This window comes from Panulirus ornatus, chromosome 13 (assembly GCF_036320965.1).
Source record: "Panulirus ornatus isolate Po-2019 chromosome 13, ASM3632096v1, whole genome shotgun sequence".
Classification (NCBI taxonomy): Eukaryota; Metazoa; Arthropoda; class Malacostraca; order Decapoda; family Palinuridae; genus Panulirus; species Panulirus ornatus.
The window spans coordinates 50,894,935-50,920,483 of NC_092236.1; the positions used below are offsets into that span (position 1 = coordinate 50,894,935).

The following is a 25,549-nucleotide window of genomic DNA, read 5'->3' on the forward strand; positions in this document are numbered from 1 at the left end:
GGTCACACCAGCATTGCTCCTCCTCCTCCTGCTCTTCCTCCTCCTCCTCTTCTTCCTCCTCCTCTTCTTCCCTGTCCTGGGTATATACGTGTGTAACTTGGCTCTCACTGTTGTGTGTGTGTGAGGATGGTTTGGCTGGCAGTACAGTGACGTGGTGGAAGGAGGAATAGATGAGTGAAACACATGACCAACCACAACAACCACCTCACATTGTTATAGTGGGAAGAAGTGTGAGGAGGAAGAGGTTATGAGGGAGAGTGATGGATGGCGTCTCGAGAGCTGATGGCGTGAGCATTAACAACGGGTGTACGACTCCTTTTAGGACGACCCTTGGCCACGAGGGTACGACCCGTGGACACGAGTGAACGACCCTTGGATACGAGTGTACGACCCTTAGATACGAGGGTACGACCCTTGGGTACGATGATACGACCCCTGGGCACGAGGGTGCGACCCTTGGATACAAAGGTACGACCCTTGGATACGAGGGTCTGGTCGAGAACCAAGACACGACCATAGAGTTAATACAACCCCTGATCAGTGTTATGAGTCCTCTGTTGTTGTTGTGGTTGGTGTATGTTGTCGCTGGTACTGTTGTTGGCGTTGGAGTAGTCTAGCCTCCCCTTCTCCTCCTCCTCCGCCACCTCACCCCGCTACCAGCCTCCTCCGTCCCCCAGCTAAACATCCCTCGGCTTCGTGTTTTCTTGCTGAGAAATTTACCACGAGATTGTAGGCGCTTAATGTGGCTCGTGGTGGCTCGTTGTGTGCTGCTGGTAGCTCGTGGTGTTGCATGTGGCTCGTGGTGTGTTGTTGGCTGGTGATGTGTTGTTGGCTCGTAGTGTGTTGCTGGCTCGTTCGTTGTGTGCTGGTGGTTCGTGATTGTGTTGCTGGTGGTTCGTGATGTGTTGCTGATGGCTCGTAGTGTTGCTGGTGGCTCGTAGTGTTGCTGGCTGGCTGTGTGCTGGTGGTTCGTGTTGCGTTGCTGGCTCGTTGTGTTGCCGATGGCTCGTTGTGTTGCTAGTGGTTCGTGTTGTGTTGCTGGTTCGTTGTATTGCTGGTGGCTTGTGGTGTTGTGTTGCTGGCTCGTTGTTTTGTTGATGGCTCGTGGTGTTGAGTCGCTGGCTCGTTGTGCTGCTGGTGGCTCGTGGTGTTGTGTTGCTGGCTCGTTGTGCTGCTGGTGGCTCGTGGTGTTGTGTTGCTGGCTCGTTGTGTTGCTGGATGGTTCGTGGTGTTGTTTTTCGTCGGCTCGTTCTGGACTGCCAGCTCGTTGAATAGCAGTCGTGTCGAAGACTCTCTCTCCTCTCTGGCTCGTTGATGTCTGAGTATCGGCTCGTTGACGACTGGTGGCTCGTTGGCATCACCTGCTCGTACCAGCTGACTGTCTCCTGCTGTTTAACTCGTAGTTTCTCTCCCCGCTACGTCCCGTTATAGTTCATAATACAGGAGGGAAGACGAGACCAGTCAATACTTATCATCTGTCAATTCCTAGATGCATGGTGGGAGGGAGGGGGCTGTGCACGTATGCACAAAGAAGTTATAAATGGCCATTATACATCGGGTCTCTGACATACCATGTCTCACCACAACCTTCAGGTATCCTTGCCTTACTTAGCCACTGCTACAATTTTGTACGTGCAAGTATGAAAGACTTTTATTTTTTTTTTTTTCATGAGGCCTTCTTTTTCCTTTGCATCTGGAGCTCCTTGTCGCAGCGCCAGGCCTTGATTTAGATATAGAGAGGTTTATGAAAAGGGGGGAAAAAAAGGGGAAGTGACAAGGAAAAGTATTTTTTTTTGGGGGGGGGGGGGAAAGGAGAAAAACTGTCTGTTGAAATGTGCTAGGTCATAGTTCCTAGGAAAGATATGAGAGGGTAAGAGAGTTCCAAAGTTACGAGGTGTAGGGGAAGAAACAGTTATCAAAACGGCCCACCCTTGAGTTGGCTAAGAGCCGCCACGCAGTAATCACATGACGCAGCGGTTGTTGTTGATGGCCATGAAACATCAAAACAAAATTATTTTTTTTCTTCTTTTTTGCTCCCAAAGAGTAACTGATTTGGCAGAGGGTAAACACACACGCGTCACATTCATATCCGACCATCACGGATGAAAGCAAAACAGAATGTGAGGGAAAAAGATTGAAGTAATCCGTGACAACAGCTCAAGCGTTTTTAGGTCATAGGAGAAGAGGAGGTGGTATCATAACGATCTAGCCTCGTGTGGCTGGTCCTTTTAAAAAAAAAAATGCATACAGATTTTGTGTATCATCTGTTTACATCTGTTTCTCTGAGCGAGTATTATACTCAAAGTCCTGTGAAACTTTACAGATGGTGAAGATGTTTGATCGTCAGCTGCTAGGGGGAGTTCCTCCTCTTGTGCAATGTTCTTGTTTTTACAGTTCTATGATGATGTCCTTGGGCGTCGTGTAAGTAAATGAATGAGTTTAGAATTCCACCAGCCAAAAGGGTGATCAAGGGACACGTGCGAGACTTTGTGCATAGTGTCAACAGAATTGTTGTGTACCCCCCGTTTTTCTTAAAACACCATCGAAAACGATTGATCAAAAACCACTTTTCAAAGCACTGGAAGGATATCCAAAAGCGAGTGACTCTGAAATTTCGTACAATGTTTTTGACGTTGAATGAGAAATGAAACTTGTGTCGCGTGATGTGGTTTCTATTTGTAATGGTTTCTGATGTGGTCTCTATTTGTAATGGTTTCTGATGTGTTTTCTTATCCTGTCATACGATTGTGAGTGATCAGTAACTCTTTGATGTACGCGCCAAATCCCTATAGGAATTTCGACGCGCAAATCCCAAATTTCGAACGTGGGTGCACAGTCTCGTCAGAGAACATCTCACTCCAAAGGTGTCCCTACTTTACCTGCTACTGGTAGTAGCGCATCTTTGGAACTGCAGGGGTAGCTGGGAATAGGGCCTAAGTGAGAGCAGAACTTCCCTCATTTAAAAAAAAAAAAAAGGGGGGTCCTGGGGTCGTTATAGAATAGGTTAGATAAATAACTATGGGTCTATATCATTCATATACCTGCGTGTCAACTGCGATATATCGGCAGGTAGCTTTTATTAGAGAGAGAGAGAGAGAGAGAGAGAGAGAGAGAGAGAGAGAGAGAGAGAGAGAGAGAGAGAGAGAGCTACATAAGCCAGTCTTTGCGGTTAGAAGTTGCCGGACCCCAAATTCGACGAAAGAATTCGACAACCGACTTCATCTGGCTCTCTCTCTCTCTCTCTCTCTCTCTCTCTCTCTCTCTCTCTCTCTCTCTCTCTCTCTCTCTCTCTCTCTCTGTTGTGACCTTCAACGTGTTGTTTATCCTAAAAGGCCATCGGGGGGGGGGGGGGCAGTGGTGTATATGAACCTGGCCTTAATCCAAGCCTCTCCCCCCGCATGGGGTAGGGGGTTGGGGGTTTGTGTGTGTGGGGGGGGGAAAAGTGGTCAGACCCTTTGCCAACACGCGCGCTGCGACGCGTCGTCTTTACTACAGATGGCAGGGAATTGCGTTCAGATATACGTAGGTCCTCATAATGGCCCGTGTCTCAATGCTGTGTGGTGGTATAATGATAGATGACAATTGCAGAGTCAACCAAACTTGAAGTAAGTATGAGGCGAGAACTCATATAATATTGCTGCCTGTTTTAACGTGGGTATGTGTGTATAGGTCGACTGTATAGTGTGTGAATAGATACAAATAGATAATTTGTGAAAATTGATGTATGTATATATATATATCCCTAGGTTAGGGGAGAAAGAATTCTACCCTCGTATTCCCTGCTACTTGTAAAAGGCAACTAAAGGGGGCTGGAAACCCCCACTCTCTCCTTCTTGTGTTCAGTTTCTAAAAGAGGAAAGAGAAGAAGGAGTCAAGCAGGGGAATGCTTATCCTCCTCGAAGGCTCAGTCTATGGGTGTCTGAATGTGTGTGGATGTATGCAAGAGGAGAAGAAGAGAGGAGAGGTAGGGAGAAGAAAGGAGAGATAGGTAGTATGTTTGAGGAAAGAAACCTGGATGTTCTGGCTCTGAGTGACACGAAGCTCATGGGTATTGGGGAAGAATGGTTTGGAAATGTCTTAAGAGCTGAGGAAGGAGTAACACTACTTCTGAGGCAGGAGTTGTGGGGAGTGTGTGTAGAGTGTAAGGAGGTGAATTCTAAAGTCTAGAGACTGATGTGAGCAAAGGTGACAGTGGATGGCGAGAGATGGGTGATCATTGGTGCTTATGCACCTGGCCAAGAGAAGAAAGATCATGCGAGGCAAGTGTTTTGGGAGCAACTGAATGAGTGTGTCAGCAGCTTTGGTGCACGAGACCGGGTATTAGTGATGGGTGATTTGAATGTAAAGGTGAGTAATGTGGCAGTCGAGGAAATAATCAGGGGATGGGGTTGGGGTACTCAGCATCATGAATGGAAATGGTGAACAGCTTGTGGAGTTGTGTGCTGAAAAGGGACTAGTGACTGGGAATACCTGATCTGATAAGAGAGACATACACAAGTATACGTATGTAATTAGGAGAGATGGTCAGTGGGAATTATTGAATCACATGCTACTTGATAGACGTGGTAAGGAAAAGAGACTTTTGGATGTAAACGTGCTGAGAGGGGCAGCTGGTGGGATGTCTGATAACTGTCTTGTGGAGGCGAGGGTGAAGATTTGTGGAGATTTTCGGGAAAGAGAAAGAGTGAGCTTGGAAAAGAGACTTCTGTGAAGAAATGCCGGGAGAGATTGAGTGTAGAATGGCAAAAGTTGAGAGTAAATGATGCAAGGGGAGTGGGTGAGGCATGGGAGGTGTTTAGGGAAGCATTGCTGGCATGTGCGAGAGATGCATGTGGCATGTGAAAGTTGGGAGGTGGGTATATTAGAAAGGGTAATGAGTGGTGGGATGAAGAAATAATGTTGCTAGTGAAATAGAAGAGAGGCGTTTGATGGTAGGTACAGGGAAGGCTTGCAAGTGATTGGGAACATAGATGAAAGGGGTACAAGGGGAGGTGGCGACAGGCAATGATGAAGTGAGGAGGAGATGGAGTGAGTATTTTGAAGGATTGTTGAATGTGTTTGATGATCGGTTGGCAGATGTAGGATGTTTGCGAAGTGAGAGAGTCATGGAGAGTGGTTTAGTGAAGAGAGAAGAGGTGGTAAAAGCCTTACATAAGATGAAATGGGCAAAGCGGCTGGAATGGATGGTATTGCGGCTGCATTTATCAAGAAAGAATGGTGGCTGTGTTATCGATTGGTTACAAGGATTTTCAATGTATGTATAGATCATGGTGAAGTGCTTGAGCATTGGCGGAATGCATGTATAGTGCCACTGTACGTATAGACAGAAAGGGAAAAAAAAGAGGGTGTTCAAACTCCAGAAGTATAAGTTTGTTGAGTGTACTTGGTAAGTTATGTAGAAGCGTATTGATTGAGAGGTTGAAGGCATGTACAGAGCATCAGACTAGGGAGGAGCAGTGTGCTTTCAAAAGTGGTAGAGGATTTGTGGACCAGGTGTTTGCATAAAAGAATGTCTGTGGGTTTGTCTGTAGCATTTATGGATCTGGAGAAAGCATATGATAGGGTTGATAGAGATGCTCTGTGGAAGGTCTTATGAATATGCGGTGTGGGAGGAATGCTGCTAGTAGCAGAGTTTATATCAAGGGTGTAAGGTATGTGTACGAGTAGGAAGAGAGGAGAATGATTGGTTTCAAGTGAAGGGAGGTTTGCGGGAGGGTGTGTGTGATGTCACCATGATTGTTTAACTTGGTTTTGGATGGGGTGGTGAGGTAGGCAAATGCGTAAGTTTTGGATAGAGGGGTGAGTATGCATGCAGTCTGTAGGAAATGAGAGAGCATAGGATATGTATGAGTCCTTGTTTACCGACGATACAGCACTGGTGACACATACGAGTGAAAAACTGCAGAAGTTGGTGAATGAGCGTAGCAGAGTGTTTGTGAAAGGAGGAAGTTGAGAGCAAAAGTGAATAATAGTAAGGACTCAAACATACCATATGAAACGTTCTTGGTAAACCATGGAAAGGTTTGTGGGTACCTGAATGTGTGGATAAGGGAGCTGTGATTTCGTTGAATTCGGCATCTGTATATATATTCCATACTTCCCCAAGCATTCGAGAATAGTTCAAATCGATTCCATGTGATCAGTTCATGCTATACACATATGAACAGATAACACTAGAGTACCTTGCGTCGAGATGGCCACGTGAGGTAGCTGGGGGGGGGGGGGGGGGGGGGGGGGGGGGGGGGCACAATCGCCGTAGACACGGAAGATGACAAGGGATCTGAATGGTCACAGAAAACGCGGGTCTGAGATGGGTAACTTTTAGTAAGTCGCTGGTGTCATTGGTTTTTCGTCACTAATTGTCATTCTAGTGATCTAGGGTTCGATCCCGGGGTATGTCGTGGGGAATAGTCTATATATTTATATATAGAAGCAGCTTCAAAAACAAACGAAGCAGGTTCGATCCTGGATATATGCGCTTCCTGTGAAGCATCCAGTCATCCGCTGTACTGAGCCACACGAGTGATAACAACTTTATCTTGCCTAACATCTGACTGTCTGATGATACCCAATCTTCTGATCTACCATTATCTCGTAAAATGAATCAGGCAGAAACTTTTCCAAGCATTTCGTTTCTTCATAGATTCTCTTATCTTTTTCTTACCTCGGGTTGGTCGACTCTCTCCACAAAGGGGCTTTGCGTCTGTCTGTCTGTGTGTCTCTTACACACCTGCGGTTCTTTAGATTTCTTCCACTCTGTGTTTGTTTCCTCCTCTTTGTGTCTCCCTCATGTTTACGTATCCAAAGATGTCCCCCAAATTTATCGTTTGTTATGATAATCTCAACTTGTTTTTTGTCAAAGTTAAGTTGGTTTATTACCATTTTTTCCCCCCATCTCCTTCCGTCAGATCTTTTTCTCACTCATATCTTTCTTATGTTCTAATTCTACTATAATGTTCCGCATTTAGTCTCACACACACCAACCTTTTCCACTTTCCACTCATAACTCCTTATTTCTTCATTCCACCGTGTGGTGCTACTTTTTATGTCTCGCAAACGTTTTCCTCATCTCCATAGTAAGAGTCTCAATGGCATTCTTTTTACCCATCTTCAAGTCCATATAACCCAAAAATCACAATCCTTCTCACATATAACCTCCCACACATGATCCGAAGACTATGCATCTAACTTGATCCCGGATCAACGAACTGGTCCCACGTCAGCTGCACACATAATGTTGGGATGAAAACGCAGTGTTTTGGCCTCTTGCTTACTGAAGTGCTCCTGTTCTTGGCACCCTCCATGAGTGAGTTGTTCGTTCGCTGGCGGTCACCACTTATATATGAATAGGACTAATTATTATTATCATCACTACCATTGTTATATCATCTTCACTATCATTGTTATATCATCTTCACTATCATTGTTATATCATCTTCACTATCATTGTTATTAATATGATTACTATTATGCCCCATCCTGGAACTCCTCTTGGAACTCCAAGGTTTGCGTTGTATTCAGTAGCAGGGACAAGGTGGGTTCCTTTGAATTTGGAAGTCCTTTAACGAGACTGTACTGTCTTCTGCCAGTTGAAAATGACAGAGCCTCGCCAAAGCGGACCTTTTCGCGGTATAAACTGAAGCAGGCGGAGTCCGGCAACGCTTCTATACCTATACACTCATATATATATATATATGTATATATATATATATATATATATATATATATATATATATATATATATATATATATATATATACATATATAGCGCCACTAATATATGCATGAACACTGCGAAAAGAAAACGTAACAACCACTGCGATAGTGTGGCCATGTCCTCAGGTCAGGTTTCACGTTAGAAATGCGGACCAGAAGAGAAATCAGTACGTAAACATATATATCACACAGCTTGAAGGCCTGTATCATACAGCCTGGAGGCATGAACCCCTTCCCCTGGCCAACATCAGCACGCATTGTCAGTCTTGCTCTTAAATGAATCAGGCGGGTTTTGTAGCGAGCGGAGCCTTCAGGACCAGAGGCTAACTTTACGATAGAGGATAGATAGATAGATTGATAACGAGAGAGGAGAAGAGGAGGAGGAAGAAGAGGAGGGGGATGAAGAACAAGAAAAGAAAAGAAAGAAGAAGAAGAAGAAGAAGAAGAAGAAGAAGAAGAGGAAAAGAAGAAGAAGAAGAAGAAGAAAATAAAAGAAGAAGAAAGAAGAAGAAAAAGGAGTAGTAGTAATAGTAGACAATTCATTTCACGCCAGGAGGAAGCAGACAGTTCATTTCACGTTACGTCAACTTGTTCTTCGCCAAATCATTGTATCTTCCTCACAATTTATTATGCAGTAGCTACAGAAGGACCTTTTTAAGAGCTTTTCTAGGTTGGCTGAAGCTAATATCAAGAAAGAAGGAGTTTGGTCTTTCAGTATGTTGCGTTCGTGTTATTGAAAGATTATATGTCTGGTCCCACCCCTCCTCAAACACCTTGCTGTGCTATTTCTCCAAGAAATGACACAGAAAAGTAATTACTGATGATAGTAATAGCTGTGATAGTAAGGTACAGCAGTGGGCTCCTGTGCTGCACCTGGTACAGTGATAGGGGAGGGGAGAGGTAACTAAAGGCACAGCACGAAGTACAGCAAAGATTATCTGAGAAACATTAAGATCGGAAGAGGCTGTTTGGACAGCATCAGGAAGTGGACGGACTGCTTTCATAGCACCAGTCACAACAAATCTCGTCTGTGCAGCATCTAAAGCAATAAAGCTCGTAAAAGAGCAGCTAACACAGTAGAGGCTGTCTATACAGCACCAGGCACAGCAGGAGCTGCCTCGCACAGCAGTCTGAGACAGTGGAGGTTATCTATACAGCACCAGGCTCAGCAGTCTGAGACACACACCCACACACACCTACTGGAGGCTGTCTGTACCTCGTCAGGCACAGCAGGCGGAGGAGCTGGAGCTGCTGCATCTGTGACACAAGGGAGGCTGTTATACACAGCAACAAAGCACAGGCAGGAGCAACCCAGACGGCAAAGTGCACCATGGCAGTACTCGGCCACACTTCAAGATATATTTTCATCTTGGCACGACACCGCTCTGCTCCATCGTGGACCCAGCCGCCTCCTTCTCCCTCCTCCCTCCCTCCTCCCTCCCTCCTCCCTGCTCCCTCCCCTCCCTGAAGCCTATTCTGCCCACAACATGACTTCCAATGGCGTCACTCCCCGGCCAGCCAGCTACCCAAATAAGCCCACACTCCCCCACGAAACCCATCTGCTCCCCATTAGGTTAGGATGGTATGTTGTTATACACCTTGTGTCACGTCACGTCCACCTGTGTCCACGACAGACCACCTGCCCCACACACCCTCGCCCCCCCCCCCGCCCATATGAACCATCTGCCCCCCTCATACGAACCCATTGACCCCACTATGAATTAAATGCCCCTCTCCTTCCACGAACCACCTGCTCCCCTCTTGCGAAACACATGGGCCCTACGAACCACCTTTTCCCATTGTAAACCACTCGACGCACGTGAACCATCTGTCTCTCCACGAACCACCGTCCTCAATATGAACCACATGCCCCCCTCCCACGAATCATCTGTCCTCTACGAACCATCTTCCGCATCGTAAACCACCTACATGAAACGAACCACTCGCCCCCACCACGTACCACCTTCCCCCATATGAACCACCTACCCCACCTGCCACACATGAACCACCTACCCCCCCTCCCCCCTCCCCACTGATCATCCATTCTCCACCCAAGTGTTCCATCTCGCCCATCTGTCTCGTTATGACCAGCTGCCTCACTTCACTCTCTTTCCTCATGACTCCTTTCAGTCTATCTATCTATCTATGGTATATATATATATATATATATATATATATATATATATATATATATATATATATATATATATATATATACCATGTCTTCACTCTTATTTACACACACACACACACACACACACACACACACACACACACACACACACACACACACACACACCAACCTACGCCAGTACACCATTTATCGACCAGCCCCAAAGGGAGGATGAGCACCTGGGTTGGGTGTAGGCCGCCCAGGAATCGAACCCGTGCCGGTCTGACCCCGTGCTGACCCGTGCTGACTCATGGTCAGTGACGTTAACCACTACACCACCGAGGTGTGTGTGTGTGTGTGTGTGTGTGTGTGTGATGAGCATAAAGCCTTAAATTGTACATTAGAATATATAACACTTTCCTACTTCCCTGGTTTCTCTCCTGGTACAAGTTAATGTCTCTCTCTCTCTCTCTCTCTCTCTCTCTCTCTCTCTCTCTCTCTCTCTCTCTCTCTCTCTCTCTCAAACAACCAGAACGTCCGGAAGAGAATTCTATTTGGAAACTCCAGTGAACTGCAAAATTCACTTGTCCCATTTTCTGTTACAAACTCAGTAAAATTCAGTTGTCCCATTTTCTGTTACAGACTCTAAATTGGCTTGTCTTTTAAAAAAAAAAAACCAAAAAACGCAAAAAACAAAAAGACATTCGAATTTTTCAACTCTATCTATCCCTCCTCTATATCTATTTGCTCGGTCATTCATCTCTTCGTTTTTTATATACATTATCTATTTGTATATCTATTTTTCCCTTTTAGATATATATCATCTATTTGCATATCTATTTTTCCTTTTTTGATACATATCATCTATTTGTATATCTATTTTTCCTTTTTTGATACATATCATCTATTTGTATATCTATTTTTCCTTTCTTTAACATATACCATCTATTTGTATATCTATATTTCCTTTTTTAGATATATATCATCTATCTGTATATCTATTTTTCCTTTTTTTGATATATATTATCTATTCGTATGTCTATTTTTCCTTTTTTATCATATATCATCTATTTGTATATCTATTTCTCCTTTTTTTTATATATATTATCTGCTCGTATATCTATTTTTCCTTTTTTTATCATATATCATCTATTTGTATATCTATTTTTCCTTTTTTTCTTATATATACTATCTATTCGTATATCTATTTTTCCTTCTAGTTCTGATGTTAGCTCTTAACCCAGCATGCACCAGGCCTGACATAAAGCGAAGTTCGAAGTGTATTAAAAAGTTACAATAGGAATTCTACTTTTGGCCAAATACGCCCTGTATTTTGAGGTGATCCATCTCGTGTGTGAGGCAGGGATTCGCCTCCCACATGATCGAAAGAAACCGCTCGACGAAGACCAGAGGGAGGGGGATTGGATGAAGACCTGAGGGAAGGGATTGGATGAAGACCTGAGGGAAGGGGATTGGATGAAGACCTGAGGGAAGGGATTGGACGAAGACCTGAGGGATAGGAGTGGACGAAGACCAGAGGGAAGGGGATTGGATGAAGACCTGAGGGAAGGGATTGGACGAAGACCTGAGGGATAGGAGTGGACGAAGACCTTAGGGAGGGGATTGGACGAAGACCTGAGGGAGAGGGTTGGTCAAAGACCTTAGGGAGAGGAGTGGACGAAGACCTGAGGGAGAGGATTGGACGAAGACCTGAAGGAGAGGAATGGACGAAGACCTGAGGGAGAGGGTTGATTGTCTACGTTAAGACGTCTCTTAAACGCCAGGCCATAATGTTGCACGACAGATGATGCGTAATCGAAAATGATGATAAAAGTCTTGAAGATTTTGAAGTGTTGGGGACTTGGATCTTTGGATAAACTAGAATATTTGAAGTGTTGTGGGACCTAGATCTTTGGATATTCTCAACGCCTGATTAACTAGAATATCTCAAAAGATAAGGTTACTTGCAATGATCACTGTTATCCATAGATTAATGGTGCGTATATAAGATTAATCATAATGATCACTGTTATTCATAGATCAATGGTGCGTTTTGAAGTCATATTTCTTCGACTTGTCTCTCGCTGGTGGACCCGAAGTGTCAGGTCATGTTTCCTGCTTTGCTACAAGCACAGGGTCATTAGAATATCTGTGAACAACACTTCCTAGAACTCTGTGGTGGTGCTTGCTTGGCGAACAGTAATAGGATGGGAGGGAGGACATGGACCTGGTGAACAGCATGTGTTCACCAGATGTTGACGTGTAGGTACGAGACAACCGGTGAAGAACCACATACTAGATAAAATTTGAACCTGTAAACACACACACACACACACACACACACACACACACAGGTACCAAGAGATGACACATGTGGCCACACACCTGCTCAGCAGGTGTGTCTCCCAAGCAGGTGTGTTGAGGGAGTGAGGCCTACTGTTCTTACCTGCTGACACAGCGTGGATAGCACAGAAGATCTGTGAGATGTCAGAGATGATGAACACTCTCTTCTGCCACAGACCCCAAGACCCAGCCAGCTCAAGGGCTTCGTCGAAGCCTCCGTCGTGGTCCTGTGAGAACGAAGGAGTGAAAGATAAGACACGTTTGAACGAAGTCTTTGAGAACGAAGGAGTGAAAGATAAGACACGTTTGAACGAAGTCTTTGAGAACGAAGGAGTGAAAGATAAGACACGTTTGAACGAAGTCTTTGAGAACGAAGGAGTGAAAGATAAGACACGTTTGAACGAAGTCTTTGTCACGAGTTGATGAAAAGGAAATTCTAATATATAAATTTCCGTTTATATGTATCTAATAGACCTTTAGATACTGGAGAATAAATAGAAATGATCAGTTATCATTGTGGATGTCTGATAGATGTAACTGGTTATCATTGTGCATGTGTGAAGTTCGTTAATCATAATGATGAAAGGGTCTGCAGTGTCAGTACTGGGAGATTGAGATGTGTATACACGTCAAGCACCAAGAGATAAATGTTTTCATACATAGTTTACTACGACATGAACCTGAGAGCATTAAATGGGGTGGACAATTGGGGAAATTATAATTGGATAATTGGGGAAATTATAATTGGATATTTGGGAAAGTGTAATTGGATGATTGGGGAAATTATGATTGGATGATTGGGGAAATTGTAATTGGATAATTGGGGAAGTCATAATGGGGTAATTGGGGAAATTGTAATTGGATAATTGGGATATTATAATTGGATAATTAGGATAATTAGGGAAATTATTATTGGATATTTGGATAAATGGGAAATTATAATTGGATTATGTCCCAGTGATGTGAGTGACACAAGCTAGTATTATTACTATTACATACAGGAAGTGATTCGTAAACTATTCTAATTATTCATGTCATTGCTAAGGAGGCCATGTAATGATGATTATAATGATATTGATTATGATGATAATAATGATAGTAACAATGATAATGATAATAATGATTATACTGATAATGATGATAATGATAATGGTAATGATAATATAATGATAATGATAATGATAATAATAATGATAATGATAAGATGACAATGATAATAACAATAATGATAATGATGATAGTAATAGTAATAATGATAATAATAACAATAATCATAATGATAATAATAATAATAATAATAATAATAATGATAATGATGATAATGTTAGAAGTAAGTAAAGTCTTGTTGAATCAAATGAAAGACTTAGTCTTACAATGCATGTGATTACTTATTTCTAATTAGCACGTAATGTACGAGGAGGTACTCTTACACAGATGGTAGCCCAGATTTGGAACTTCCTCTGAAAACTTTCTACTATGCTATCCACATTCATCTATGTCCTTATACAGTATAGTTCATCTATCCAAAATTTCTATACCATTGAAGTACTTCCTTACGTCATTTCTGACACATTTTCCTTTCTAATTCAATTCTCTGGTCTGCAGTGCTTCTAATTCTATATCTTGACGTCATTTCTGACACATTTTCCCTTCTAATTCAATTCTCTGGTCTGCAGTGCTTCTAATTCTATATCTTACGAGGAGAACTAATTTATAGGCTTAAAGGTTCTGTATGATCAGCTCACCCGTCACTCTTCTCTCTTCTATGGTGGGTAGATTCAAAGCCTCTATAGCCTTTCCCTGTCACTCAACTCTCTTGAATTTTGTTACTCTTTCGGTTGCCTTCCTCCAGACCTTGTGTATTAGGTCTGTGTGCTTCGCTAGACCAAACTAGTGGAAGGAATATCCAAGTCCTAGCCTCCTGTAGGATTGCGAACACCTCGCTAAGGACTTCCCCGTCAGTGTAGTTCATTGCCGCCAACAGACACTTAGTCTCCTGTACTATCCTGTAGAAGATGTAGGGGTCTCGGTGACATTGCCAGCTCCCAAGGCCTTCTCACACAGAGATTCCCGCAGCGGCTTAGGGCCTTGTAAGATGACGCTATTCATAAACAGTTTGTTACCTTGTGTCTCTTCGCGCCACCACTATCCACTGGAGGTAGGTGTTGTCATCGAAGTACAGGGCGAACTTTGAAGCCTGTTTAGTTCCCACTTTTTTGTAAGTTGATGGGATTTTCGCGTGCTCCCTTGACGATCGTAGAGTCATGTGGACCGTGTGTGTGTGTGTGTGTGTGTGTGTGTGTGTGTGTGTGTGTGTGTGTGTGTGTGGGATCGCCATCTCTTGATCACAATCAGTGTTAGCGTAGTGGTCATACTGCATGGGTCTCTTGGTCGAATCCGGCAAAGACGCCGCTGAGAGACGTGGATAGACTTCCTTCGCCGAAGTACTCAAGGATGACCTTGAGCCAGTCAACTGCCCTTGTCCAGGCTTCGTACCCAGGCTTGCGGCTCATAACCGCGCGAACCACAGCACCGAGGAAACATTATTAGTAAAGCTGTGTGTGTGTGTGTGTGTGTGTGTGTGTGTGGGTGTGTGTGTGTGTGTGTGTGTGGGTGTGTGTGTGTGTGTGTGTGGGTGTGTGTGTGTGTGTGGGTGGGTGTGTGTGCAAAATACTCCGACCTTCATTATACCTTCCCGCGCAGAGACAACACCTTCATAAGTCTCATTTGCTATAAGACCTGGTGGCCTTCTTTACCAGATCGGCGAGACCACAAAAAGGCTGAACCACCTCTTCAAAGCGACCCTCCCCCCCCTTAAAACCCGTCCCACTGAGCTGGCACAGACGTCTGAGACTAACCCAGCACCAACAGATGTCGTGGATGGTGGGAAGAATTGGACCAACAGCTACGTTGAAGAAGGACACACAGACGAACTGGTAACGAGAAAGAGTACCATTGTCAGAGGTCGTGCTAGGGAAATGACAATTCATCCTTTTCGTTGTTACAAACGACCTGTGGAGTGATGGTCAACAACCCTCCACTTAATTTCGTTAGAGTAATTGCTCGGGGCTTCGAGGACTGCCTGCAGTTGGCTCCCCATATTCCACTGTGGAAATATAAATGGAACCTTGACACGCCAGGGGGACAGTGACGAAGGAGGCGTGTCGCATACGTGGTCGAGGTAGGAATAAGTTTTAGTGTTGTGGCACAAACACACGTTCAGCTGAAGTTATATATGAAAATAACTAAATATACGAGAGTAGACCAGATAAACATGGGTCAAGATGAATAAGAAATACATACGAGTAATCGGATCATACGTATGTATATTGTGATTCTATGACGTACTTTATGCCTTTGTCTCTCTCTCACTCACTGACTCATTCACTCTCACTCATTCAATCATTCACTCACTCATTCACTCTGTCTGAAACCCTCTCCCTCACTCGTTGCTCAAAGATCTCCCGTTGCGCCACATTCTCAAGCCCAGGACCAAACCAGACCGGTCTGAGATATAGCTTTAAAGGTGTTTGGAAGATCATGACGTCTTTACTCATAGGTATGAGTGGAGAACTCGCTGCCCCCAGCAGACTATACACCCACTGACTGATGGTGAAGCTTATGAACCACATGAAATAACTGAACACTTTACACGTACGCAAATACCTTGAAGTACCAAGAGACAAAAACAAGAGTAAAAATCTTAATGTTTTTTGGAACTTGTATGATCTCCTGTGGCATGAACCTGGCCCGGGTAATGACATGAAGAACGGATCTTCTTCACTCACGTTTCGAGCCACCTCCATTGACTTCCCAGATAACTCCCTCTCTCTCTGTCTGTCTGTCTGTCTGTCTCTCTCCCTCTCTCTCTCTCTCTCTCTTCTCTCTCTCTCTCTCTCTCTCTCTCTCTCTCTCTCTGAGAGAGAGAGATTCTAGAGGAGCTAAACCGCACGAGAAGGAGAGGGTCAGTCGACCACTGAGCTACTGAATACCACCGGTGATGGACTCAATTCTCTTAAGATCCCGAGCGATCTATGGGATCTACAAACAGGACGTCAGTAGAGGTGCGCTCAATCTTAAAGGTTAACCCTTGGGTGATCTGAGTGATTCGTCTGAATCACTTCATCTCTGAGGGTTGATTGAATCCACACAGCTGCCCCCGTGGCCCTCTGGTGGCGACGGGGGGGGACTTTGGCTTGCTTGAATGGTCAATTCCTGCAATCGCAACTTGGTAAGATCTGTCTCTCTCTCTACAGAGGTACCGAAGAAGACGGAAGTATATATATATATATATATATATATATATATATATATATATATATATATATATATATATATATGAAATTTATGAGCAAAAGTGAATTTCAAATATATATATATATATATATATATATATATATATATATATATATATATATATATATATATATATATATGTTTTTTCTTTCTCTTTTTTATACTATTCGCCATTTCCCGCGTCAGCGAGGTAGCGTTAAGAACAGAGCACTGGGCCTTTGAGGGAATATCCTCACCTCCCCCCCCTCCCCCTTCTGTTTCTTCTTTTGGAAAATTGAAAAAAGAAACGAGAGGGGAGGATTTCCAGCCCCCCGCTCCCTCTCCTTTTAGTCGCCTTCTGTGCAGAAAACCACAGGAAAGTGAAACACGATAAAGTTCCCAAGTGCACTTTCGTGCAATGATCACATCGTTTGAGATACAAGATTGAGATAAAGGACGTTGACCAGTCAGTTGATATACAAAGAGACGCAGTTAAGACGCCATTAAGGTTAAAGTTAAGTAGGTCTGAGACCAATACACTTTTAACTGGGTTAAGGTACTTGTTATGGTCCTTAACTCGTATGATTAAGACCTTCAAGTGGTTTTTTTTTTTTTTCACGTGGCACAAGATAAAGCTTATCCTCTGACTCTCAGGTGGTGGATTGTCTGCTGGCGTCTTAACTGCGTCTTTTCCTTGTATATCAACTGACTGTTCTACGTCTTCTATCTCATTCTTGAGTCTCCCCTGACGATGTGATCATTATATGAAAGTGCACTTGGGAACTTGTCGTGTTTCATTTTCCTCGTGGTTATCAGCATATATATATATATATATATATATATATATATATATATATATATATATATATATATATATATATATATGTATATATATATATGTATATATATATATTTTCTTTCTTTTAAACTATTCGCCATTTCCCGCATACACGCACATGAACATACATATACATATATGCTCATGTACATATTCATACTTGCTTGCCTTCGTCCATTCCAGTCGCTACTCCGCCCCACAGGAAACAGCATCGCTACCCCCTACTTCAGCGAGATAGCACCAGAAAAACAGACAAAAAAAAAGAAAAAAGGCCATATTCGTTCACACTCAGTCTCTAGTTGTCATGTGAAATGCACCGAAACCACAGCTCCCTTTCCACATCCAGGCCCCACAAAACTTTCCGTGGCTTACCTCAGACGCTTCACATGCCCTGGTTCAATCCATTGACAGTGCATCGACCCCGGTATACCACATCGTTCCAGTTCACTCTATTCCTTGCACGCCTCTCACCCTCTTGTATATTCAGACCCCAACCAATCAAAATCTTTTTCTTCCCAATTTTCAAGAAATACAAAAAAAAAAAAAGAGAAAATCTAATTCAAAATCCTCAGTTTCATGGACCATTGAAAAGGTTGTCTAACGCCGACAATTCCTAGGCTTATTGTATCGAGCCAGCCCTACATATAGGCCTATAGCCCCCACCTCGGCCTTTTCTGTGTTGCGTCTGTGATGTAGCCACACCAACGCTGCCTCGACCTATCGTGTTGCGTCTGTATTTCGCGAGCCGCTTGGGTAGAAGAGGGAGGGAGGGAGGGATTGGCTGGGGGAGGCATACGAGAACAGCAATAGCAACGCTTATTAGGGTCAAGTTACGTAGGTCTGAGACCATTAATCTCTTCTAACCAGGTTAAAGTACTTGTTATGGTCCTTGAGTCGTGTGATAATGACCTTCAAGTGTTGTTTACGTGGCACAAGATAAAGCTTATCCTCTAACTCTCAGGTGCGTGTGTGTGTGTGTGTGTGACTGACTGTCTGCTGGCGAACAGTATAGCGGGGACTCCCTTTCTGTGGAGCATATGTTCGCCAGCGAATGACTCGATGGGGGGGAAAATATTAATCTGTGTTTTGTTAGAGGGGGGTTGTTTCTCCAGGGTTGGATTCGTCCCATTGCGTATGTTCTCCTCAGCGTTAGACTGCGTTGTTATACATGGTGGTTGACGTTTGTGCCTCCACCCGTCACCAAGTCGGCCCGACACACACACACACACACACACACACACACACACACACACACTGGTGTCGGCCCCTACCTCACCAAGTGGTGATTTCCTGTTGGGCAACAGAGACGCAATAGGGGGGCAATTCCCACCAGTACACATGTGTGATGACGTCCTCTCTCTCTCTCTCTCTCTCTCTCTCTCTCTCTCTCTCTCTCTCTCTCTCTCTCTCTCTCTCTCTCGAATGACAGTCCTCCAGGGCAGAATGAACACCTGGTCACACACACACACACACACACGTACATTTCACCAGTACACGTGCCGCCGCCGGCAGCAGTGGATGGGTAACAGTGAGAGATATGTCACATCTTTCTCTTCATTGTACCGCCCACTCATACACTTGACGCAGTCATATCCACCAGTAGAAAATCTTGGTTAATGGGTCGTAATTTCTCTTGTATTCATATACCGTGATATTCATGATATTCAAACAATATATATATATATATATATATATATATATATATATATATATATATATATATATATATATATATATATATATATATATATATATATATATATATATATATATCTTGCCTTAAGATAAAGATTAGACAGACGAGCAAGCACAGGCGCAAACGCTATGGCTGGTTCATGTTTCGCTGTGAACGCGAACATTTATTTTTCTTTTCTATGACTTCTCATGCGCAGAGTGAGGTGTTCTTTGAGCTGTGCGATGAGAGATTATAGGAAGAATGATAGGATAAGTAAGAGGCTAATCTGGAGGTAGAGGAATGTTGGTGTCATTTAGTGCAAAATGAGAGGAAAATACAAGTGGACTTTCAGGAGTTTAACTTAACCTTGAGGAAATACGGGTATAGTGTCACCAGGACGGCAAAAACGAATGAGGGCAAAGGTATTGATAATTTCATGTTAAAAAAGATAGGAATTAGAACCTGTAGCAGTTGGAGGAGATGACACGTCAACCCCACACTTCTTTCGCAGGAGGAACTGCCTTGGTGATGGTCAGGAGGAGGTACAAAACAGCTAGGATGATCCTAAGCAGATGACAGATCCACATTGATGGAAAGAAAAGAACCACAGGTTATGTCTCACTACCTCGCAATCTCTGTGAGAGAAAACCGTCAACTCCTGGTTGGTCTTCATGGTCTTCATCTGAGTCTCCTGGTCTTCATGGTGTACGTCTGAGTCTCCTGGTCCTTATGGTCTTCATGTGAGTCTCCTGGTCTTCATGGTGTACGTTTGAGTCTCCTGGTCTTTATGGTGTGCGTCTGAGTCTCCTGGTCTTCATGGTGTACGTCTGAGTCTCCTGGTCTTCATGGTCTTCATCTGAGTCTCCTGGTCTTCATGGTGTACGTTTGAGTCTCCTGGTCTTTATGGTGTGCGTCTGAGTCTCCTGGTCTTTATGGTGTACGTCTGAGTCTCCTGGTCTTCATGATGTACGTCTGAGTCTCCTGGTCTTCTTGATGTACGTCTGAGTCTCCTGGTCTTCATGATCTTCATCTGAGTCTCCTGGTCTTCATGGTCTTCATCTGAGTCTCCTGGTCTTCATGGTCTTCATCTGAGTCTCCTGGTCTTCATGATGTACGTTTGAGTCTCCTGGTCTTCATGGTGTTCATCTGAGTCTCCTGGTCTTCATGGTCTTCATCTGAGTCTCCTGGTCTTCATGGTGTTCATCTGAGTCTCCTGGTCTTCATGGTCTTCATCTGAGTCTCCTGGTCTTCATGGTCTTCATCTGAGTCTCCTGGTCTTCATGGTCTTCATCTGAGTCTCCTGGTCTTCATGGTCTTCATCTGAGTCTCCTGGTATTTATGGTGTACGTCTGAGTCTCCTGGTCTTCATGGTGTACGTTTGAGTCTCCTGTAACAAGACGACCTCGGCGAGCGGGTGCGACTCTGGTTATAGAGCCGCGCCAGAAGAAGTGAAGTGTTTGAGGAATACGATAGAATCGAATACGCATCAGACGAGTGGGTGAAGCAGAGGACAAGAGCAGAAAAAGGCATACTATGAGCCACATGGCAGAGGAATTAGGAGGATATGGTGAAACACATATCTAGATAAGAGATAAGATCTGCGGATCGAGTGGAAACATCAGTACACACAGCTACCTGTCCAATAACTTAAGTTGAGGGTTTCTGGCACAGGTATCCTGTGAGTCTTTATAAAGGGCAGACCATTGACGAAATATGAAGAGGAGTAAAGAGGCGGACGCCTAATGAGAAGAAGGAAATTAACCTAAGAAGTTTTCGGGGAAGTGGAGAATCAGCCATGCAATAAAGAAAGGAAAGTCCTAGTTGGTAGGAGAGACATGTGAAGGTCAGTAGCTCCAAAGCTTAGCGGTGTGGGGTAACCACACAACACACACCACAACAGGTTAACCTTCATGATTTCCCGTAACGGCCATATAGTAACAGCGTGATGCCCTTGGTTACCTAGTAATACGTGGTTTAGCAAAGGACCGGGTCGCAAAAGGAGATACCTTTCTGAAACAGACACTAAAGTAACAACTGTGGGAGATGAAGTAGATTAGCTCGATAGCGACGTTGTCATTAAGAACACAGAGGGATACAACCTTCCCTTAGATGTTAGCGCAGCGTTCGAAATCAAGACGGGGTCAGTCAGTCCTTCGCATGATCGGGGTAACTGTTAAAGAAAAAGAGAATTGCCAGCGCCTGGAAGAGGAGTCGAGGAGTCTTTGATTAAAGAGTCCAGCTTAGCTACTGGCATCATGTTGGGTTATCACGGCAGATGAGGTGTCAGAGAGATACCATGGATGTTAAGTGTTGTGAGTAGAGGGATCATACAGCCACAGAGTGAGATGGTAAACCCGCGAGAAGCTGCAGCAAAGAGGACACACTGGATGAAGGAAAGCGTTGACACTAGCCGAGGTGGAGCCCCTTCCCAGTGATACAAAAGGTTACAGATCTTAGAGAAGGAGCTTGTTAAGTGGTGTTGATTGAACAGAGGATTGAATGAGATTCAGGAATACAGATGGAATGAAGAAAATAAGACAAAAAAAGAGGAAATGTTTACAATGAGAGAGTTGAGGACAGGTCGAGTCGAGACACCATCCAGTCGATCACAAAGACAGTCGGTACGTGTGAGCTACGAGAGGGCGAGCATGCAATCCTCCTCCTACGTTACCTTACGAGCATCTACGACGGGAGTTTGTACTTAGAACAAGGCTGGTGCGCAACGCTCACCGAATATCCATCTTGATCAACAACACTATTTTGCCCTACTGTCACGCGCGCACCGTATGATTATCATTGATCTTGCGCTTATTTGGAACTCATTGAGCCAGCTATTTGTCAAGACTTCTTTTTGAGGAAGTTTGTATGAAGGGGATATCTTGTGCAGTACCTGTCATCGAAGACTCATGGCTATATAGAGGCAGTAGATGTGAAAGCAAGTGCAGGATTATGGTATTTAGCGCCACTGATAACGATATGTATATATATATATATATATATATATATATATATATATATATATATATATATATATATATATATATATATATATTATCTCTGGGGGTAGGGGAGAAAGAATACTTCCCACGTATTCCCTGCGTGTCGTAGAAGGCGACTAAAAGGGAAGGGAGCGGGGGGCTGGAAATCCTTCCCTCTCGTTTTTTTTTTCTTCTAATTTTCCAAAAGAAGGGGGCCAGGTGAGGATATTCCCTCAAAGGTCCAGTCCTCTGTTCTTAACGCTACTTTGCTAACGCGAGAAATGGCGAAAAGTATGAAAGGAAAAGAAAAGATATATATACTTGACAAAGTTGAGTCGAAAGCGATCCGATTTATATACTCTTCCAGGCTACTTTCCAAACTTGACCCCATTGTCCTGCGCCTTCTTCAAAAAGGTATTACTTTAGTTTTTGCTCCCGAGAGCTTGCTGCTTGTGTACCCCCACCACTCGCTAGACCACGCAATTATCGGCAAGCTGTTGTGTCCCATGATTACTGTGTGGCCGTTGGGAACTCAAGGTTGGGCCGTTTTGATAACTGCTTCTTCCCATACACTTCGAAGCTTTGGAACTCTCTACCTTCTCATGGCTTTCCCAATGACTATGACCTGGTACATTTCAAAAATCATGTTTTTTTCACGTCCTCCATAATTCGTAAATGCTTTACATTGTTTCTTCTTTTTCTCCTTCATGATTCTTTCTAAATTTCAACTTAGGTCAGGCCTTGATGTAGACTTTTGTCCTTGACTGAAGCGTCCAACGTAAAGAAAAAAAAAAAAAAAAAAAATGTCTCCCCCCCGTATACCATGTTCACTCTCCAAGCACTCAAAACCCTTTTCACTCCATTTTTCCATCTGTAATATATAAATGATGTGATTATTACACGAAAGTGCACTTGGGAATTTATCGTGTTTCATTTCCACGTGGACTCATAGGAATATATATATATATATATATATACATATATATATATATATATATATATATATATATATATATATATATATATATATATATATATATTGAGGTCAGCAGCTGTTTGTGGGTATACATATTCACTGGTAGTCGTGGAAAAGTTTTTGAGTTACGATTAACAATTTAATGATTTATTGTTGGTAAAGTCGATGACCAGAATGTATCTTTCTGATATCATTTCTTTATCTAAATCGGTTGAGATAAGGATGCCATGTGCTCAAACAAGCTCAGATGTCTGCTTATACAAGGGTATTACTACGTACCCTTTATCATATATATATATATATATATATATATATATATATATATATATATATATATATATATATATATATATATATATATATGGAATCTACTATTATAATCTAAAACTCAAGATATGTCGTTTCATTCAGTTATGCTTTTGTTTTTTGACGGTTATTACTTAAAGATATCACTACTAGAATAAAGCTCTTATATTTTTTCCCATGAAAACTTTTTTTTTCATATGCCATAATGTATTGTGTTTTTTTTTTTATAAGATTATAGTTTAACGCATTCGTCTCTTTCATATACCATACTTATACTATATAAAGTAACTTAAATGGTCGGTGAGCATAATTATCTTTACCCTTTATCATATACGTATGTATGGAGAGGGAGTTTTTCACACGTAGGTGTCCGACCTCCTGAACATTGTTATACAATTTGTCTTCATATTACGCGTAGGTTCTTTGCCGTAACCACATTTTCGCTCAGGTTATTCTATTCTCACATTCATCCAACAGTCTCACACTGTAAAAGTTCTTCAAGCCCCTTTTGAACAAGTTTCTTGATTCATTTCCCTGTATGTTTTCTGATTTGTTCTGTTCTCCCACATCTCTCGTCGGAGAATCGACCACGTCTTCGGTCTCTTTTGATAACTCAAGGTTGTGATCAGGTCATCCCTCACTCTTCTCTCTTCCACGGTGTGGTAAATCTAGATAGCCTTCACCCATAACTCAGGTTTCATAATTTCGCTACTATCTTGATTGCCCTCCTCTAGACCTTCTCTACCAGCTCTATGTCATCCTCAGGCGAGGTGACTGAACCTGAGAAGCATATTCGAGTTTTGCTCTTATGTAGGAAAATGAACCTAGTGATAGATGATTCCCTGTACACGTACCTGAAAGCTATTCTGATGGTTGCCACCATCAGATGGTGTGTGTGTGTGTGTGTGTGTATCACACACAACAAAGCTGGATGCGCAGGTTAGCGTGGGTTGCACACCAGAAGTGAGCAGTCCTCGTGCCAACTTTGGCAACGCCATTATGTTTACATGCGGGGTTGAGGGCCCCCCTTCGATAGAAAACGTTCCGTACGTTCTCCCCTTCCTCACTGAAATTTTGTCTTTGCGTGAGCGTGTGAGTGAGGATACATACGACTCTAACCTGTCGACACAATACATGGTGAGATGTAGGGGTTGAGGGACCTTACCTGTAGCGCTAACTTGATCTTCTCCGGATCCTCTTCATCTCCCGGGTGGTGGATGGGTGTGAGGGGCGTCTTCTGCATTGGGGCCTCCGTGTCTTCATCTCCTGGAGGCTCGACGCCCTTCCCCATTTTCTGCGTATCCCGGGCCATCACCGGTCAAGGGCCCTGGGCAGACACGGGCTGATGACAGGAGTTATCTGTGGTCAAACACACTGTCACGTCTGTTACTGATGGGGGAGGAGGAGGAGGGAAGTGGCGAAGGTGGTCTTCTTTGGTGGGAGGTCTATGTAGAGAGAGAGTGAGGCACAGAAGGGCACTTCTTGACTGACGGCAGCACTCAACACTATGGTGAAGTGGTGGGGTTCCGTGAGCGTCTCAGGGAGAGAAGGAGGTGGTGGTGTGCCTCTGGGTCCGTAACACCACCTCTTCGGCAGGAGGCTCCTGACGCGGTTAATATAGAATTCCAAGTTATGGAGGGGGGTTTTGTTTACCTCGGCACCCCCTTTACGGCGAGCAGCGGGACGAAGCGACTTGTACGAGGGGGGTGTGAGCACCCGCTACGCGGTCTCGCCAAAATGTGGAAATGATACTGACTGATACCAAGGCCCACAGAAGACTGGGCACTTGCGTGGTGTGTGGGGGAGAGAGAGAGGAGAGAGGGGGTGTGGGTTGGTGGGAGGGTCGGCGGTGCTGGGGTGAGGGGCGGGGAGAGGGACGTGGGGGAGAGGTGTGGATGTGGGAGGGAGAGGGACACACACACACACACACACACACACACACACACACACACACGTGGGTGAGGGGGGAGGGGGGGCCCACATCCTAACAACAAAAGTCACATGGGCAATCCTCTAACGCCCTCTGGTGGCTCACGTCGTACTCACTGATAGCATAAGGGGTAGTGGCGAGTCGGGGGGTGGGGGAGGGGTAGTGGCGTGTCGGGGGTGGGGGAGGGGTAGTGGCGAGTCGGGGGGGGGGGGGTAGTGGCGAGTCGGGGGGGGGGGGTGACACACCGTAACACAGTCGGGTTCAAGAGCGCAGGAGTTTGTTTACTTGTGGGAAGGTGACGTGTTGTGCTTGGTAACATCTGGAGGAGATTTCGCTAAGATTATTGTGTGTTAAATGGACGAACGCAAAGGGACGTAGTCTTCGAGAATACTTAATGTA

The 25,549-nt window shown here is 43.9% G+C and overlaps 2 protein-coding genes across 2 annotated transcripts in view; one reads left to right on the forward strand and one right to left on the reverse strand.

Annotated features, from left to right (window-relative positions):
* The window catches only part of LOC139752866 (organic cation transporter protein-like), a 54,696-nt gene extending 29,623 nt beyond the window's left edge, over window positions 1-25,073 (reverse strand). Inside the window, 2 exon segments of the mRNA XM_071668863.1 lie at window positions 12,276-12,399; window positions 24,386-25,073. Of these exon segments, the coding sequence (XP_071524964.1) occupies window positions 12,276-12,399; window positions 24,386-24,532 (271 nt within the window). The 5' untranslated portion in view covers window positions 24,533-25,073.
* LOC139752869 (glucoside xylosyltransferase 2-like) overlaps window positions 1-25,549 on the forward strand; it is a 172,682-nt gene that overhangs the window by 38,649 nt on the left and 108,484 nt on the right. The window lies entirely within an intron of this gene.